Here is a 20,148-nt window from a genome sequence, read left to right on the forward strand (position 1 = left end):
TGGCTTCTGGAGAGCGCTTGCTTGTTTTTTTTTTTTTTCCGCTGCAGCCCTGAGGGAAAGGAAACTGGACGGCTCCCCAGGTGGACTCGGCCCTTCCGGGTCAGAGCCGGCCGGCCGCGACCTGCCGGCAGCCATGTGGGCCTGGGCCTGCGGGCCCTTTCCGACCCGGCGCTGCAACCCTGGGCGGAGGGCCCAGCCTTCTTCCCGCGGCGAGCGGGCCCCGGGCCCCGGCACAGGGCGGGGCGGGGCAGGCCGCTCCGAGAGCCCGCCCCCTCCTGCCGCCACCAGCCCCGCCCCTCCCTCTACAGCCGGCTCCCTCCGGCCCCGCGGTGCGGTGCGCGCCTGCGCTGGCCCTCGCCTCGGAGCAGCCATGATGGTGGGTGTTCTCAGCGGTGCCGAGCCCCGGGCGCGCGGTGGGGGCAGCGGGCGCGGGGCGGGCGCGGGGGCCGCGCCGGCCGAGCACTAATGTCTCCCTTTGTGTCTCCCCAACTCCCATCTTTTCCTTGGTGCGCCGGGCCCGGCGACCCCGCAGGAAGGCCTGGACGACGGCCCCGACTTCCTCTCGGAGGAGGACCGCGGAGTAAGTTCTGCCTCCTTCTCGCTCGTGGGACCCTTCGGCCCCGCGCCTTGGCCCCCGGGTGTGGTACCGGGCAGGGTCCCCGGTCGCGCGGCACCTTCTCCCCGGCGTCCTTTCGGTTTCCTCGCTGCACCGCGCCCCGCCCTCTTGCAGCCGTTCCTCCCTCGGGGCCGCTCGGTTCTGATTTCCCCGAGACCCACGGCCGCTTACTTGTCCGCCGCCCGGACGCCGACCCTCTGTTGGACCCCCTCCCCTGGCCGGCTCGGGGCGCAGGGGGGAAGTAGAACTGGAGGCCGGAGCTGGAGCCTTACCCCTGCCCCCCGACACTTCGGGGGCCCTGAAAACCCATTTTCAGACCTTCGTGGCGGCACCCTCAGTTTTCTCCCGCTGTGGACCTCGAACCCGTGCCGCCCACTCTTATCTTCTAAAACGGATATAGTACAGGCTTTTTCTAAATTACCCTTTTGCAAGGAATTTTGCAGTTGCTGAACCTTAACTCTTCTCCAGTAGCCTACGAGATTGTGCAAAGTACTGGAAGCTTAGGGTACCTTTACGTTTCTTAATGCCCAAAAAATACATCTTTTACCGAGTTCTCTTGGTGGTTTGAGGCCAATTGCATGCTACTTAAGAAAGGGCCCCCAGGGCTCCGATTCCTCCCTCCCTCTCTCCCCTCATTTGCCCTGGCTGAAGGGTGGTAATCTATATAGTGCCTTGTACAAGTGAGCACTTGAAAAATACTGATATATGATTGCAGCTCAGTAAGGTTCCTTGGGTCCATCACGTTTAACAGCCTGCACTTCAGTTTTCCATTTTGCCTTTACTTATTCATGTTAGTTAATGTGAAAGATACATCAGTCGATTTTTGGCAGCTGATAAAAATATTGTAGGATATTATTTTTTAAATAAAAATGAAGTATTTAGTATTAACTGATGAGGGTTTTTGTTTTTGTTTTAAGATTTTTATTTATTCAGGAGAGATACACAGAGAGGCAGAGACACAGAGGAGAAGCAGGCTCCGTGCAGGAAGCCTGATGTGGGACTTGATCCCGGATCTCCAGGATCACACCCTGGGCTGAAGGCGGCGTTAAACCGCTGAGCCACCCAGGGATCCCCATTAACTGATGAGTTTTATAACTCTGTCAAGTAGAAGGATAAGGAGGGGGCTGCATTCTTTTATAAATGATGTTTTAATTTCTCAGTTTACACAAAAGCATCATTTAGAATTTCTAGTTAGTGTGAAAGCAGCATATAGGTTTTCTGGTTATTTCTAAAAAGCTTAGTTTCTAATAAGTTTTTAAAAACTCTGGAGGGCAGCCCAGGTGGCTCAGCGGTTTAGCGCCGCCTTAAGTCCGGTGAGCCGGGATCGAGTCCCACATCGGGCTCCCTGCATGGAGCCCTCTGCTTCTCCCTCTGCCTGTGCTCTGCCTCTCTCTCTCTCTCTCTCTCTCTCTCTCTCTCTGTGTCTCATTAATAAATAAATAAAATCTTTAAAAAATAAAAATAAAAAAATATATAAAAACTCTGTAGATGTGTATCTGCATCTTCTGAGATACATTAAAGTTAGATGGGCACTTTAAAAATTACATTTTGGATTTTAAAATAGGGAAGCCAGTAGATTTGCCATTTCCTAATGAAAGGAGATGAATTGATTATAGTACAGTAAACTGATTATTCTTTTTTTTAAAGATTTTATTTATTTATTCATTCATTCATTCATTCATTCATTCATTCATGAGAGACACAGAGAGATAGAGAGATAGAGAGGCAGAGACACAGGCAGAGGGAGAAGCAGGCTCCATGCAGGGAGCCCGACATGGGACTCGATTCCAGGTCTCCAGGATCAGCCCTGGGCAGAAGGGGGCGCTAAACCGCTGAGCCACCCAGGGATCCCCTAAACTGATTTTTCTAATTGTAAAGCAGTTGGCATTCTTTCTTTAGATAACTTTGTTTCTAATTTTGTGGTCTACCAGCAAAAGCGAACAGGATTTGCTCTCTGGTAAAATCTGACTAATAATATTCAGTAGAAGTGTTAATTTTTGGAGTATTTATGCTGATATGAAAATATTTTTTGGTTAACATTCACGTTGATTGTTTTATGCCTTTGGTAAAATTTGTTTATGAAACTCGAAGCACTTATGTAATGTGTCCAAAAACTTTTTTCATGTATTATAAAATTAAAGGGAGACAAAGAGCATGCCTGACCAGGAGGAAGTGAAAAAACATTACCATGAATTACAAAGCATTTAGACTGTCATGGTGAATATGTATTTATGTGCAGTTCTTCCTTATTTTTGTCCTGTGGAACTGGGTGAATCATAGTAATAATTATAGGTGGGCATTGTCTTAAGTATAAGCATTGTTTCATTATATCCTCTAATTATCCTTGTGAAACTTTTAGTATTCACCTTTTACAGATAAGAAATCTGAACCTTGAAGAAACTAAGTAAGCGGTGTAAGGTCACACAACCAATGAGTGGGAAAGGTAGACTTGAAACTAAACCATGTTTCTGATATCAGAGCTAATACAAGTGTTTCTCAAAGTAACCTTGAAACATTTGCTTCAGAATCACCTGGGGTGTTTGGATAACGAAACAAAAGTTTCTGGGTCCTGCTATAGTAAATCAGAATCTCCTGAAGTAGTGAGAAGGACATTTTACTTTTTAAAATATTTTTTTCTTTTTCTTTTTTAAATCCAGTGTAATTGCCATACACTACTTTTTCAGCAAACAACCAGGAGTATTCTGTTGTGCACTGAAGTTTGCTTACAGCAATACAGAAATATCTGGCCTGTTTAAGTTTCCTTATATTGTGTTTGTTCTGATAGAAGTAGACTGCCATAATTAGAACTTTTAGACATTGTACTAAAAGTTTAGGTTATCTTGATCAGCCTTTTGAGAAAGTCTTGATAGAGAAAAAGCATGAAGTGCATATATTGATAAGAATTTTGATATAGGGATCCCTGGGTGGCTCAGCGGTTTAGCGCCTGCCTTTGGCCCAGGGGCGAGATCCTAGAGACCTGGGATCAAGATCAGTCCCATATCAGGCTCCCAGCATGGAGCCTGCTTCTCCCTCTGCCTGTGTCTCTGCCTCTCTCTGTGTGTCTTTCATGAATGAATAAATAAATAAAATCTTTAAAAAAAATTTTTTTTGATATAAATCACAGATTCAAAATAATGCAAGCATTTCATACAGAGTAGCGAGTAAGCAAAACTAAAGGCAACATTTTTAAATACATTCTTAAGCAGCCTTCAATTTTCATCAGGATATTTGGCAGAGAAGAGAATCTTACAGCCTCAAGAAAATATTGTTATGTGAAAAACTTTTTTAAAAAGCAGGCTTTAAGAAATACACAGTATTGAAAATTACTGGCCACTCCTCAGCCGTACCTCTACATAATAGGCTATTTTTTCCCCAAAATGAAGGACAGTGACATATTATTTAGTAAACAAATGAGCCCTTTGAACTGGACACATTTTGCTCTGATGTGCTTGTTAAATAAGAGCAGTGGGTGCCAGTGTGATGGAATAATTCTCTTAGCATTTGATTTTAATTCTAAACAAATTATTCATTGTTTTCAAAGTTACTTCAGGTGGAGTAAAGACACCTCTCCTGGATTCTAGCTTTGCTCCTCTCTCTCTGTTCCTTATCTTTGTCATGTTATCATTTTCCAGTCATGCTGGCAAGAAACTTCTGAATCCTATCCTTCATCTCCATATCAGAATAGTCACTGAGGCCATTTAATTTCTTTCTTTTTTTAAAAAAATATTTTATTTTTATTTTATGTACTCATGAGAGATACAGAGCGAGAGAGAGGCAGAGACACAGGCAGAGAGAAGCAGGCTCCATGCAGGGAGCCCGACATGGGACTCGATCCCGGGTCTGCAGGATCATGCCCTGGGCTGCAGGCGGCGCTAAACCGCTGCGCCACTGGGGGTGCCCGAAGCCATTTAATTTCATCTCAAAAATGTTTATCCCATCTTTCATTTGTATGGCCCCACTTAATGTTTAGATAACTTGAATGGATTGTAGCAGTACCTGTCATTGATCTGTGTCTCCTGTCTGTCTACCTTCCAATCCAGGCTTCACATTATTTAAAGTTACCTAACTTAAAATGACTAAGTCATATAACGACACTAGTCAAAAGTATTTACTTGGACCCAGTTCTTGCAGTAAGGTTCAAACTCCTTAGGCAGGCATTAAACACAATTCGTGACACTTTCAGGCTGGCTTCATTTTTCTGTATATCCTTAGCACTAGACATATTCTAGTCTGCTTGTCATTGCCCAGCCACCTCTGCACTTTAGTGTCTGCTTTATGCATGCTTATTAATCTTGTAGCATGCTTTTTTTTCTCACCTTTTTTTTGTCCACTTGAAATTTGATTATCTTTGAAGTCTTGGCCAGATGTTTGCATTTTCTTTTGCACCTACACAGCATGTAGCTTGAACAGATTCCATATTTATTGATGTTATTTTAGATAAAAATATGACATCAATTATGTTGACAGAGGAAATTAAGAAAGTTCCTGCCCTAAGATCATCACAGGGTAGTGACAGTCTTATGATAGAGTGCCATGGGAGTACAAAGGAAGGAGTGTTTGCCTTTGGGAGAAGGGGAAGTAGTAGTAAAGACATGATGATAGCTACATACCAATGTAGCATTTACTGTGGGCCAGGTACTTTGCATGTGTTAACTCAATTCTCAAATCTCTGTTAAGTGGCTGCTACTATTCTACTTTGGAAAGAGAACTGAGGTTCAGAGAGATTAAATAACTTGCCCAAGGTTATAACAGCCAGTATGAGCTGGATTCAGACTCAGACAGTCTAGCTTCAGGTCTGGCACTATTAACAGCTATTTATCACTTAAATGAACTAAGCCTTAAATATTGACCAGGAATTTTGTAGGCTCTCAGGGAAGAGGAAGGCTTGCCAGCAGAGTAGATAGCATGGGTAGGTAATTTGGTTCCACCTGAAGCACTTGTTCTTATAGGAAGCAAGGGTAGATATGGATAGTACAGATCAAGTATAAAGGGCATAATAATTAAAATTCTAAGTGATGGGAAGTCCTCAGGGATCATAAGCTGGGAAAGACCTATACGTAGATGAAGATAGCATTGTAGGTTAGGTTACTCTGATGTGGAGAGTGGTTTGATTCTTACTGTGAAGGCAGAGAAACCAGTTGACAGGCTGCTTTAACGATACGGATGAAAAATGCTGAAGGTGGGACACCTGGGTGGCTCATTGTTTGAGTGTCTGCCTTCGACTCAGGGTGTGATTCCAGGGTCTTGGGATCAAGTCCCACATTGGGCTCCCCGCAGGGAGCCTGCCTCTCTCTGCCTATGTCTCTGCTCATGAATAAATTTTTAAAAATCCTAAGTAAAAATGATGAAGGTATATGGCAGTGGAAGAGAGGATGAAGGAAGGAACATAGCAAAGAGATGTATAGGAGATAGAATTGACAGGGTATAATGACTGTATAAGTACATGGGAGAGAAGGAGGAGAAAATGAGGAATACAGGAGAGAAGAACAGAGTTAGAAGGTAGATAGTATGTTTGATTTCATATGTGTTGGATTTGAAGTGCCTAGAAGGTATCTAATCCCTTTTCTGCCAAACTAGAGTGTAAGATCTGGAAGAGTGAGGCTTGTGTCTTTTCACTGTTCCATCCCTAGCTCCTAGGACAGTGGTTTGCACATTGAAGACACTCAGTACTTATTAAAGTGAATACGTCCAGGCAGATGTGTCTAGTTGATAACATGAAAGTATAATTGGGAATTTAGAATAAGAGGTCTGAGTTTATGATAAATATTTAGGAGTTATAGTCGAGAATGGCTGAGATTGCCTAGGCTAGATAGCACCTGTGGAAACCAACCCTTAAGGGTTACAGGGAAGAAATGGATCGATTGACAGGGCTGAGAGGTAGGAAGGATATGAGAGAATTCCCATAAGTTGAGAGTTTAAAGAAAGTGGACAGAATGATCACCAAGGCAAAATACTGCAGAGAGGTCAAGGACACTAAAAAATACTGGATTTGAAAATTAGATCCTGTGTGTGAAGAGTTTGTGAGATCAAGGCTAACTAGAAGAGCAGTGTATGAGCAGATTGTGAAGCAGACAGCACAATTAAATGCTCAGGTGGACAGATAGCTCATCCCTCCAGAGGACACTGCTTATGAAAAAGTGGAGAATATGATGAGGCTAGATTTATTTGTAGGAGAGTTTATTGATGGATCTGAGGGGGAAAAAACAGCTGCTAGTGTTTGTTTCTTTAGAATGTGGGAAACAAGGTCACTTGTTGAGAGAGGGGGCGGAAATATAGAGAGTTGAAGTAGTAAAAGTTTGGAGTAGTTGCTGAAGGGAATCAGGGGGAGCTGAGCAGATCTACTCAGGAGTGTTGAATGGTTTTAAGAGCCTAATGCAATTTGAAGACCATTAATTTGCAGTAGACCAGTATAAGCAGTTGTGACTTTTCTCTAGCCACACAGGCAGCTAAGAAAGCAAAGGTGATTGTTGAATTGATCCTGAGTGGGAATTTGCAAGCCAAGTATGGCAAAAAGTAATGAGAGTTGACGGGACCAGCAAGAAAGGTATTGGAGTGACATATGCAGTGGAGTGGAAGAGGAGGGAAGTAGAAAAGCGTAACAGGCTGCAGACATGTGGAAAGATCACAAGATGGGGAAGTATTATAAGGTTAAATTGTACAGAATACAGTTGGTGAGGAAAAAGAATGGGAAATATTTAATTTTGTGTTTTATCACATAAAATTGTCTCCCTCACTACATATTTCTTGAAGGCAAGGCTTTTTGTTCACTTTATATGCTACACAACACCTAGGACAGTTGTTTGAAATTTATTAAAACAAGATGAAAAATCGATTATTTGGTTAAAAGTACTAGGGAAGCGGCTCCTAGATGGCATAGTCGATTGGTTAAGCCACCTGACTCTTGATTTTGGCACCGGTCATGATCCAGCCCCGAGGTGGGCTCTGCATTCCGTGGGGAGCCCACTTGTCTCCCCTTCTCTCTCCCTCTGCCCTATCCACAGCTCGTTCACATGTACTCTCTATATATAAAGTAAATAAATCTTAAAAAAAAAAAAAAAAGGCATTGGAATGACATATGTGACCCTAGTAATGTTGTTGTTTCTGGTATAGTATATGAGAGGAAATCTGATTGCAAATTCCAGTTTCCAGAAAGTGTGTCTGTGTGTGTATATATATATATATATATACACACACACACACACATAATCAACCACTAATTTGACTGCTCAGTATAAGACATACAGTAATAATAGAAATGATATATTATAGGACTTCCAAAATGATATCTGGGCTAGGAGTTCAGTAGATTTAAAATTTGGACTGAATTAGTGAGCCTAATGGAATTTACTTCTGTCTGTCTTAGGGTTTTTCCATTTACTATACTATAATTACAGTTCTTAGCCCGGTTATGGTTACCACCTTTCTTTCTACTCTTCTCTCCTTTGCACTCAGCATGTGTTTATTGAAGTCACCACTAGGAATATAGCAGTGAATAAAACAAAAATCCATGTCCTCACAAAATTGACATTCTAGTTAGGGAAGACTATTAAAAAATAAGATATAGGGATCCCTGGGTGGCTCAGCGGTTGAGTGTCTGCCTTCGGCTCAGGGCGTGATCCCAGGATCCGGGATCAAGTCCTGCATCGGGCTCCTTGCATAGAGCCTGTTTCTCCCTCTGCCTCTCTCTCTGTATGTCTCTCATGAATAATGAACAAAATCTTAAAAAAAATTTTTTTTAATTAAAAAATAAGATATAGTAGATGGTAAACAAGTGATATGGAAAAAAATGAGGGAGAGATCAGGATTATTTGAGAATGGAGGGGAGTTGAGCTGTAGTCTTAGGGTTGCCAGGAAAGACCTTCCTGAGAAGGTGACGTTTTGGTAAATACTTGAAGGAAATGAAAGAGTGAGTCATGCAGATAGATATCTGGGGGCAGAATATTCCAGGGAGAGGGCACAGTAAGTGCAGACTCCTGAAGTGGTAGCATGCCCCAGTGTTTAAAGAACAAGGAAGCTATATGACAAGTTTACAGTGAACCAGAGGAATAGTAGATTAGCCTGAGAAATGATGTCAGATAGAGATTTTTTTGGGCCTGGGAGACCCCTGTAAGGCTTTTCTCCAAGTGGGAACTCTTAGGTTTTGAGCAGAGAAATGATTTTTTAGTTTAATCAGATTTCTGGTAGCTCTGTAAGAAATAGATTGAAGAGGGTAAAAGGCAGAAGCAAGACACCAGTTTGGAAGCCATTGCAATAGTTATTTTCCTTTTCTTCCTTCCTCTGTCCATCTACCTATTATACATTTGCTTTTCTGACCAAAGGTGAACAACCAGTTTTTTAAGAATGTTCTAGGATAGATACTCTATAGTAAATGAGTCAGTATAGTAAACTAGTAGCAAATGTCTTCTTTACTAAATAATTATATATGGAAAATCAGCAATAGGGCAGTGTCTTTAAATTATCTTTTTTTTTTTTAGATACTATTTTTTTGAGAGAGAAAGAGCAGAAGGGGGGTGGCAGAGGGACAAGCAGACTCCCTGCTGAACACGGAGCCTGCCACTGATGCTCAATCCCAGGACCCTGGGATCATGAACTGAGCTGAAGTCAGATGTTTAACCAACTGAGCCACCCAGGCGCCCCTAAATTATCTTTCTAATAATACTATATTTATGTTACTTAATCCATCTTCCCTGCCAAATCTTTCTCTTGACCTTGACACAAATGTTTAACCTAGTCAGTCTCTGACAAAACACAAAGTTTATCAGCCCATGTAAGGATTAAACCACTGAATGTTATCTAATGAGAATTTCCTCACTAGTTTCAGACAGTTAATTAAATGTTGACGAATCACAAGTTGTTTGCTTTCACTCTTTCCCTAAATAAAAATTCTAACATTATTGTCTTTAAAGAAAGAAGAAAATATATCTGAAAAATCTTGTGTACATTTTATGTAACATTAGATTTACAATACGATACCTTAGCAAACCTAAGGCACAATTGATTGGAAGGTATACTTTTACGTACCACCAAGAAAGAAAAACTACTGTCAATTAAACTGTAATTTGTGGTCAGTTGCAAGACATTCCTATTTCAAATTTTTTTTTTTTATTTTTTTTTATTTATGATAGTCACAGAGAGAGAGAGAGGCGCAGAGACACAGGCAGAGGGAGAAGCAGGCTCCATGCACCGGGAGCCTGATGTGGGATTCGATCCCGGGTCTCCAGGATCGCGCCCTGGGCCAAAGGCAGACGCCAAACCGCTGCGCCACCCAGGGATCCCGACATTCCTATTTCAAATGTTAAAATGTGCAAAATACGCATCTAGAATTGATGAAATATAGCAGATTACCTTTCAGTGGAAGTTTTGTATTTATGTGGGGGATGATTTCATTTTATTGACCAGCTTTTCCATTACACATCTTAGTTATTAGAAACAGGACTTTAAAAAAAAAAAAAACCGTAATGTGTGTGAAGCACATCTTCTTGTCAAACAAAGTAATTCCTTTATGTCTCCTTTTCTCTGTAAGCTCAGGAAATGGGGAAAAAAAATTGTATGAAGTGTACACCGGAACTGACTGTAGAAAGATGTAATCAGAATGAACACTTCAGCTGATATTTTGAATTTACTATGAAATGTAAATTAGAGGAGTCACAATCTCACCACCATCATTTTGCTGTGACCACATTTATGATTCATGCACTTTTCCCGAGATCAGTTCTAGAACATAGTTACTAAAAGAATGAAAAAGACAAATGATTGAATTAATGGCCATTGAGGCAATATATGAATGGCTACAAGCTTTAATAATGCACGTAAAAGAATTTACAGGGATCCCTGGGTGGCGCAGCGGTTTGGCGCCTGCCTTTGGCCCAGGGCGCGATCCTGGAGACCCGGGATCGAATCCCACATCGGGCTCCCGGTGCATGGAGCCTGCTTCTTCCCTCTGCCTATGTCTCTGCCTCTCTCTCTCTCTCTGTGACTATCATAAAAAAAAAAAAAAAGAATTTACAGAAGAGTTAGAAAGTAAAGAAGTAGAAATGAGAGAATAAAAGAGGGAACTATTGTGGTCATGATCACAAGGGTGTAACCTGTGTATTTGTCAAAACTCTTCAAACTATATACTTAGAATCTGCATTTCATTGTATGTAAGGTATACTAAAAAAAAGCAGTAAATATATAATATAGGAATGTTATCAATAAAAGTTACAATTTTAAAAAGCCAAGTGTTGCACTATCAGAAAAGGAGGGAGTGTTTGATATATAGGGATAAGGAAATACAAGAAAGAATAATTTGGAATAATCTTAAATTGGAAGATAAATAAGTTACTTAAATGTAGAAACCTGAGAAGTATGTTACCACATTGATAATACAACAGCTAAAGTAAAACTAAGTCTGAAAATGAAAATGTATATATACATAGGAAATCCAGCAACAGGGATGCCTGGGTGGCTCAATGGTTTAACATGCCTTGCCTTCGGCTCAGGGCATGATCCTGGAGTCCTAGGATCGAGTCCCACATCGGGCTCCCTGCATGGAGCCTGCTTCTCCCTCTACCTGTCTCTCTCTCTCTCTTTCTGTGTCTTTCATGAGTAAATAAAAATCTTTTAAAAAAAATCCAGCAACAATGTTTTATGTAATCATTAAAAGAGAAGATTAGCAATTGAGCTGAAATTTTGACAATGTAAATGCAAAGACAACCCTGAAAATCTAGGCTAGGGTTCCCAAACACAGTTTTTAAGGCTTATTCCCCAAAGATTTAAAAAAGTTATTTAAATTCAATAATTAAGTAAATGATTAGTTTCAGAAGTGGAGTTCTGTTATTCATCAGTTGCATATAACACCCAGTGCTCATTACATCAGGTGTCCTTCTTAATGCCCATCACCCAGTTATCCCATCGCCCTACCACCTCCCCTCCAGCAACCCTCCATTTATTTTCTCTAGTTAAGAGTCTCTGAAGATTGTTTTGATAAGTCTGTGTTAGGGACTGGGGTTCTGTATTTTTAACAAGCACCTAGGTTGATTCTTACCAGTTGCATTTGGGCAATGCTTAAGTAGGCAATGAAAACATAGGAAATGGAGAAAAGCCAAGGTTATTGTTCCCAAAATCATAATGATAAGTTTATTCGTTTCTTGTGGCTGCTGTAACAAATTACCACAAATTTAATGACAATACAATAGAAATTTCTTCTCTTGTAGTTCTGTAGTCCAAAAGTCCAAAATCAGTATCTTTGAGCTGAAATCAGGGTATTAGCAGGACCACACTCCCTGAGATTCTAGGGAAGAATTTCTCCTCTAGCTTTTGGTGGCTGCCAGCAGTCCTTGGTTTGTGGCTGTGTCACTCTAATCTCTGCATCCATAGTCCTGTTATCTCCTTTTTTGTCTGTCTAATCTCCCGGCACTTCCCTCTTATAAGGATACATGTAGCTGCATTTAAGGCCTATTTAGATAATCAGGATAATTTCCCCATCTCTAATCACACCTGCAGAGCCCTTTTTTTACCATATAGGATAATGTCCACAAATTCCAAGGATGTGGATATTTTGGGGGAGCCATTATTCAGTCTACCACAGTAAACATCTTAAAAGTGGCCTGATTGTGAGTAAAGAGGAAAAAAGAAAGATTTTTTTTTTTAAGATTTTATTTATTTGAGAGAGAGAGAGAGAACATGAGTTAGGGAGTGGGGGAGGGAGAAGAAGACTCCTTGCTGAGCACAGAACCTGAGATGGGAGCCCCCAGGACTGGGATCCCAGGACCCTGAGATCATGACCTGAAGTCAGACTTTGCCGACTGAGCTACCTGGGTGCTCCAAAAGGAAACATTTCTTAAAATAGAATTAAGGTAAGGGGTTGGAGAAGAGGTAGACTAGACCATATGAAGGCCTAATAAGACTAAGTCAATGGAAGAAAACCAAAAGACTAATGTTTTCAGTATTGCAGAGGCAATGAGATAGTTGGAAAATGAAAAAGGAAACTTCATAATTCAAGGCAACTTTTAATTTCATTTATCAGACAGTAGGCTATGTGTAACACTGAGTACAGTAACAGATATTTTAACATTTTAAAATGTTTTATTAAGTTTATAGTATAAACTTTTAAAAATAGGATTACTGATGAAATTTAACTTAATGTAAACTTAAGTTACCTATAAAATTTTTACTAAGGGTCATCAAAGTACCACATAATTTAAACAGTGATTAATTTTTTTCTGTGAATCTTAAGTAATATATGTAATGGTTTTTATGTTTTAAAAACATATCTTCGGGATCCCTGGGTGGCGCAGCAGTTTGGCACCTGCCTTTGGCCCAGGGCGCGATCCTGGAGACCCGGGATCAAATCCCACATCGGGCTCCCGGTGCATGGAGCCTGCTTCTCCCTCTGCCTGTGTCTCTGCTTCTCTCTCTCTCTCTGTGTGTGTGACTATCATAAATAAATAAATAAACAAACAAACAAACGTATCTTCTCAGAACCAGTAGTGCAAAAGTGAAATACTGTTAATTTTTTCATTACTAATGAAAGTTAACTCTATTTAATGAAGTTTCATAAGATATTTTAATAGATTACAGGATTTCTGTATAAAGAAGGCTTCCCTCCCCCCCCCCCCATTTATAAAAGTAATGTATGCATTTTGTGGGCAATTGGGAGAATAAAGGAATATATAAAGAAGAAAATCCACACTTTGTTGTATTTTCTTTAAGCCTTTTATATATACATTTTTATTTTTTTCATTTTTTAAAGATTTATTTTTTTGAAGAAAGCTAGGTAGTTAATAAACAAGACTAAATATTTCTTTGCAGCAGGCTAAGACTTTATTTTCATTTTTTAGTGTATTTCGGTTTTTTAATAAGTCTTCAAATTAGTCAAATATTTTAGAGTGTGTATTTGTCTAACGAGGAAGAAAAATAGAGAAAATTTAAGAATTATAAATAGAATTAATAGTAAGCCTTTTTTTTTTTTAAGATTTTATTTATTTATGAGAGACACAGAGAGGCAGAGACACAGGCAGATGGAGAAGCAGGCTCCATGCAGGGAGCCCAACGTGGGATTCAATCCCAGGTCTCCAGGATTAGGCCCTCGGCTGAAAGTGACGCTAAACCGCTGAGCCACCGGGCTGCCCAGAATTAATAGTAAGCCTTATGAGTAGAGGGGCATCTGGCTGGCTCAGACAGTAGAACATGGAACTCTTGATCTCGGGGTGGGATTGTGAGTTTGAGCCCGACATTGAGTATAGAGTTTACTTTTTTAAAAAAAGGATTATGGGATCCCTGGGTGGCGCAGCGGTTTGGCGCCTGCCTTTGGCCCAGGGCGCGATCCTGGAGACCCGGGATCGAATCCCACATCAGGCTCCCGGTGCATGGAGCCTGCTTCTCCCTCCGCCTATGTCTCTGCCTCTCTCTCTCTCTCTGTGACTATCATAAATAAATAAAAAATTAAAAAATAAAAATAAAAATAAAAAAAGGATTATGGGATCCCTGGTGGCTCAGTGGTTTAGCACCAGCCTTTGGCCCAGGGCATGATCCTGGAGTCCCGGGGTCAGATCCCACATCAGGCTCCCTGCATGGAGCCTGCTTCTCCCTCTGCCTGTGTCTCTGCCTCTCTCTCTCTCTCTCTCTCTCTCTCTCTCTGTCTTTCTTGAATAAATAAAATCTTTTTAAAAAAATAAATAAGGATAAGTAAAGAAATCTTCTCATAGATAAGTAAAGCACTAAATAGAGAATGTATTTAATTCTTTGAATGTATTAAAGCTTGGAGAGTAAAATGGGAGATTTAATTCATATCACAGGTGATAGTTATTGGGTATTTACTATTTTTTTCTTAGCACTTTACATATATGTAATATACTTAACTATTTTAGTAGTTTCATTGTTTATTAAAATAATCAGTAGAGTTAAAACTATTAGCCGGGATCCCTGGGTGGCGCAGCGGTTTGGCGCCTGCCTTTGGCCCAGGGCGCGATCCTGGAGACCCGGGATCAAATCCCACATCGGGCTCCTGGTGCATGGAGCCTTCTTCTCCCTCTGCCTGTGTCTCTGCCTCTCTCTCTCTCTGTGACTATCATAAATAAATAAAAATTAAAAAAAAAAAAAAAAGAAACCTAACAAATTCTTTAAAAAAAAAAAAAGAAAAAACTATTAGCCAGTATTCTTTTCATTATTTTTCTTGTTCTAAAAGATAAATACTTGGGATCCCTGGGTGGCGCAGCGGTTTGGCGCCTGCCTTTGACCCAGGGCGCGATCCTGGAGACCCGGGATCGAATCCCACGTCAGGCTCCCGGTGCATGGAGCCTGTTTCTCCCTCTGCCTGTGTCTCTGCCTCTCTCTCTCTCTCTGTGACTATCATAAATAAATAAAAATTAAAAACAAAATAAATAAATAAAAGATAAATACTTAATTTTAGAACACTTGAACTTTAAAGGACCATCTTCTTGGAAATTTATTACATGTATTTTTTCAAACAAAAGGTCTTACATATTTATTACTGAACCAACCAACTACCACAGAAACCTAGTAACAGAAAAGAAAAATTTCCCTGATAAAACATATCTATTGCTCAGGTAGTAGTGATGTTAGGAGTGATAGGATAGGAATATGTGACCTACATGCAACATAAATATGTGTGCCATCTCGTGTGCTATTTCATGTAGACCAGCTTGGTTCTCCCAATTCCAGTACCAATACCTCCCCTTGAAGTTGTACCTGATTTTGTTACCAGTTTCATCTGAATCCACTGGCGAATGAAACGATTCTGCTTTTGTTTCTTGGCCAGGAATTACTTGATAGGTTTTGTGAGAAGACCCAAATCAGAATATTAATGTGCAGAGATGGGATTCAAACCAACGTCATCCAAGCCCCTAGGTTAGGGTGCCTTCCAGGCTTCCCTGCTGTTGTCCGTGGTGAGGATCAGTCAACCACACACACCATGATGGCAGAGAATAGGAGAGAGAAAAAATAGTTTATTTTTTGAGTGAAATTATAATGAATTGTGGTTAGCCCATTGGCTCATACAAAGCATAGTTGAATGGTATAGAATGAAAATTGATTAAAGTAATAACCTACACAAAGCCCCTGCCTCTCTAAATATATGAGGTTTAAATGAACTTGAGTACTTTTTTAGATTCAAGATTCTTTTATTTTTGTTGTTTTTGCATTGTCTTAATATCTGAGAAAAGAATGAAATTCTGTATAAGCCCACAGAATTTTCATTATCTTTTTCTAGCTTAAAGCAATAAATGTAGATCTTCAAAGTGATGCTGCTCTGCAAGTGGACATTTCTGATGCTCTTAGTGAGAGAGATAAAGTAAAATTCACTGTTCACACAAAGGTAAATGTGATTTTGTACTTGTATTATTTTAACTATTTATTGTGCTAATGTTACATATGATATATTAACTGGAACTTTGGTTTTGAACAAAATTAGAGTATTTTAGTTTATAATTTCACTGTATTTGAACAGTTTTTTAAAAGTGTACTTTTTTTTAAAGGTTAACATTTAAGAATTAATCACAGAACCTAGATATAATGCAAATTTAATTTTCTCTAGATATTTAGTAACATCTTTCACTATTTTTGTTTTCAATTTTGTTTTGTTTTTTCAGTTAATTATATTACTGTCTTATGGGGCACCTGGGTGTTTCAGTTGGATAAGCGTCCCACTCTTGATTTCAGCTTAGGTCAAGATCTCAGCTTGCCTCCCTCCCCCAACCACGCTCCCCCCACCAAAATAAATAAATAACGTCTTTAAAAATAAGTAAATAAATTACTGTCTTACAAATTATTTTCTTATTGGATCTCACTTCTCCGGCACATTTTCAGATCGTAGATTTATTTTCCTTTGAGTACTTGAGTTTAATATATATTAATAATAAGTGAAAAGTGAAAAATAATATATATTAATATATATTAATAATAAGATAACTTAATAAGTAATGGTAGCAGTACAATATAATAATAAGAGACTGTCAATTTACTTTCTTAAAGATCCCAGGATAATTTTGTTGAGGTGTCTCAGAGTTTTCATAATAGAGGTTAAAAGTACTAATAATCATTCTTGTAAGACTAATTTAAGAAAATAAGATTTAAAATGTTTATTAAAAGCCTTTTAGTGTAATTTTTATTTTTATTAAAGAGTATCTCTGTCTTTACAGAGTTCATTGCCAAATTTTAAACAAAATGAGTTTTCTGTTGTTCGACAACATGAGGAATTCATTTGGCTTCATGATTCCTTCGTTGAAAATGAAGACTACGCTGGTTACATTGTAAGTGTTGGGGTTCCATTTTAATCCCATTTTCTAGAAGCTTTTTAGATACTTTATATTAAATCTTACTTAGTATTTTAGTGAGCTGGTGTGATTTTTTTTAAATTGTCAGAAAAACACAATTGACTACCACTTCTTATGCTGAATTGCCTAGTTTGAGAGTGTAGAGATATGGATATATTATGCTCCTTCATTTAAACTTAAATTCTTGGGACACCTGTGTGGCTCAGTGGTTTAGTGCCTGCCTTTGGCCCAGGGCAGTATGCTGGAGTCCCGAGATCGAGTCCCACATCGGGCTCCCTGCAAGGGGCCTGCTTCTCCCTCTGCCTGTGTCTCTGCCTCTCCCTCTCTCTCTCTCTCTCTGTCTCTCATGAATAAATAAATTAATTAATTAACTTAAATTCTCACTCTTTATTGGAATTGAAATGGGCTTTTCAAACTAGAGATTAAGGGAATGTTATAAACCATTCTGGTTTTGAACCCTTAGGTAGACATACTCAGAGTTGGAGGGTTCCTTAAGAAGTTATTTAATCTGGATGGCTCAGTGATTGAGCGTCTGCCTTCACCTCAAGGCGTGATCCTGGTCTGGGGATTCAGTCCTGCATCAGGCTTCTTACGAGGAGCCTGCTTCTCCTTCTGCCTATGTCTCTACTTCTCTTTCTGTGTCTATCATGAATAAATAAATAAAACCTTGAAAAAAAAAAGATTATCTTATCTGGGGCACTTGGATGGCTCAGCTGGTTAAGTGTCTGCCTTTGGCTCAGGTCATGATCCCACAGAGTCCTGGGATCCAGCCTCAAGTAAGGCTCTTTGCTCAGAGGGGAGTCAACTTATCTCTCCCTCTGTCCATCTCCCTGCTTGTGTGCGTGCTCATGTGCTCTCTCTTTCTCTCTGTCTCTCAAATAAATAAAATCTTAAAAAAGAAATGTTATCCAAGTATGCATCAGATGTTGCACCTCAGCTGTTGACCACACTCAGATTCCTGAAATTTAGTTTCCTTTGATCTCCTTGAAATTATCCTGATGATTCTATCTCCCTCCTGTGGCCACTCCTTCTGTCATTTGCTTTTTCTTTGTATAACTCAGAATTTGGTGGACAACTGGCAGTACATTCTTTTTTTTCTTTCTTTTTTTTCTTTTCCTTTAAAAAAAATACCAGTTTATATGAAGGATCAACTCAGGAACAGCCAAAAGGAAGAAGTGTACATAGGACAGGGTACAGAGGGGGAGATGGGGTTGGTGCAGAACTTTCATGCCCTGTCCAGGTGTACCACCTGCTACCTTCCCAGCATGTCAGTGTGTTCACCAACCTGGAAGCTCCTTCTTTTCCCATCTTATTTCCACCTTTTCTTCTTCATCTTGTCTTTTTTTTTTTCTCTCTCCTTTTTTCTTCTTTTTTTTCCTCTTTTTTTTTCCTTTTTTTTTCTTTCTTTTTTTTTTCTTCAAGTTGTCTAATGGTATTTTCTTACTACCATGTCCTCTTATAGACTAAATAAACACTCCTCAAAGATCAAGACCATGTCTAACTTATCTTTATATGCGCATTGTTCAGCATCATTCCTAGCACATAGTAGATGTGGTGTACAAGCATCAATGAATGTGTGCTCAGCTGTATGTGCTGCTCCCTTCCTGTTGCTTTCCTCAAGCGTAACCCTTTTCTTGTATTCATTCTTTAACTTTCTCCTATCTTTTCTTCCTTTCATCTCCTTGCTTTCTTTATTTCCCATCATTTCTCCTTAACAGTTGTTACTTGTAGACCCTCCTTAAGATAAACTTTTTCTTTATCCTTCCCTTGAATGATATGACTCTTCTAGATTGTACATTTTTATTTAAGGTAAGTGTTTACTTACCTACTGTGAGTGAGTAGAATGATGTTAGTCATTAATCCCTGTCTTATTCTCCTGGTTTTAAGTCAGTGCTTTATGCTTCTGATAAACCCCTCTGATTCAGGAACCCTTTTTAACATTCCTTGATGGATCATACTATTGACATTTGTAAATTTTAAAAAGATAGTATAGCATAAAGCTACTATTAATTCCTTAATTAAAAAGATATATATTTGTATTTAACCAAACCATTTACATACTTCTGAAAAATGGTATACATCTTTTAATGTATAGTCAGAGCTTAATGTGTATGTACGTTTGAGGACTCTCAAGTTGTCCCATCCGAATCTGCAGGTTAAAGTTTGGGAACTAGTGTTCTAATACTAGAAAATGGTGCTCTGTTGTATTTATGTCTTCCTTGATGCAAAGGAGCTAATCAGATTCTCTAATCTGATATTCCTGGTGTCATGCTCATTCAGGATGTCCTTAGCTTTCCCAGATACAATCTTTTATGGTGGCAGTAGTAAAACTGCTATGAAAAAAAAATAGTCTTTAAAATTAGTGACTTGATTCTCTTAAACAGATCCCACCAGCACCACCAAGACCCGATTTTGATGCTTCAAGGGAAAAACTACAGAAGCTTGGAGAAGGAGAAGGGTCCATGACAAAGGAAGAATTCACAAAGATGAAACAGGAACTGGAAGCGTATGTGATTTTTGTTGTTGTTTTTGTTAATTGTGCTTGTTTTAATGCCTTTTTTCTGTGCTCTCTGATATCCCGTCCTTTTAATCATTTCACCACAGTGACCCTTTCTGAAAGATGCAGGTTTAAGCCAAACAACCAGTTTTAATGATCATGATCAGAGCCTACAGGAAAATTATAGAATAATTGTTTGCATTGTAAAATTCTTTAAATTATGTTTTAAATGGACTTTGTAAATTGAAAGCAGAGAATCCAAAACTTTATTTACAAATAGTAGAAAGGGAAATATGACTTTTTAAAGCAGAATGTAAGTTGTTTTGTTTTTTATTTACAAGGTCTTAGTCACTGCCAGCCTGATTTTCTTTTTTTCGGTGTGTGCATACTACTGAAACTGCGGTTTCTCATAGAAATATACATTGAGCAACTCTGCATATATTGTTTTCTTTTTTTTTTTTTTTTTTTTTCTTAAATACATGTGTTTGTATGTGTGTTTGTTTTTGCCCTTTTTTTCTGCCTCTGGCTTCTGGCTGAAGGGAAAAGAATAGGAGCAAAGTAACGAAAATAGTTTTAAAATGTTTTTCATTAAATAATTATTAGTTTCACATATACTAGAAATGTATTAAGTCCTTGAAAAAATTCGAGATAATTTCTATTTTATTTTTAGCATACTTGCTAAAAATACCAAATCTTCCCCCTTTTATTAGACATTTGAAGTAATTTTAGAATTGTGGTATATTGTTTTTCTATATTTTGGA

At 39.3% G+C, this 20,148-nt stretch overlaps 1 protein-coding gene across 1 annotated transcript in view; it reads left to right on the plus strand.

Moving 5' to 3' along the window:
- The first annotated feature begins 200 nt into the window (after positions 1-200).
- SNX6 (sorting nexin 6) overlaps positions 201-20,148 on the plus strand; it is a 60,775-nt gene continuing 40,827 nt past the window's right edge. Inside the window, exons 1-5 of the mRNA XM_041759126.1 lie at positions 201-376; positions 533-580; positions 15,828-15,932; positions 16,756-16,866; positions 19,275-19,396. Coding sequence (XP_041615060.1) covers positions 371-376; positions 533-580; positions 15,828-15,932; positions 16,756-16,866; positions 19,275-19,396 — 392 coding nt within the window. The 5' untranslated portion in view covers positions 201-370. The remainder of the gene's footprint in view (positions 377-532; positions 581-15,827; positions 15,933-16,755; positions 16,867-19,274; positions 19,397-20,148) is intronic.

This window comes from Vulpes lagopus, chromosome 6 (assembly GCF_018345385.1).
Source record: "Vulpes lagopus strain Blue_001 chromosome 6, ASM1834538v1, whole genome shotgun sequence".
Lineage (NCBI taxonomy): Eukaryota > Metazoa > Chordata > Mammalia > Carnivora > Canidae > Vulpes > Vulpes lagopus.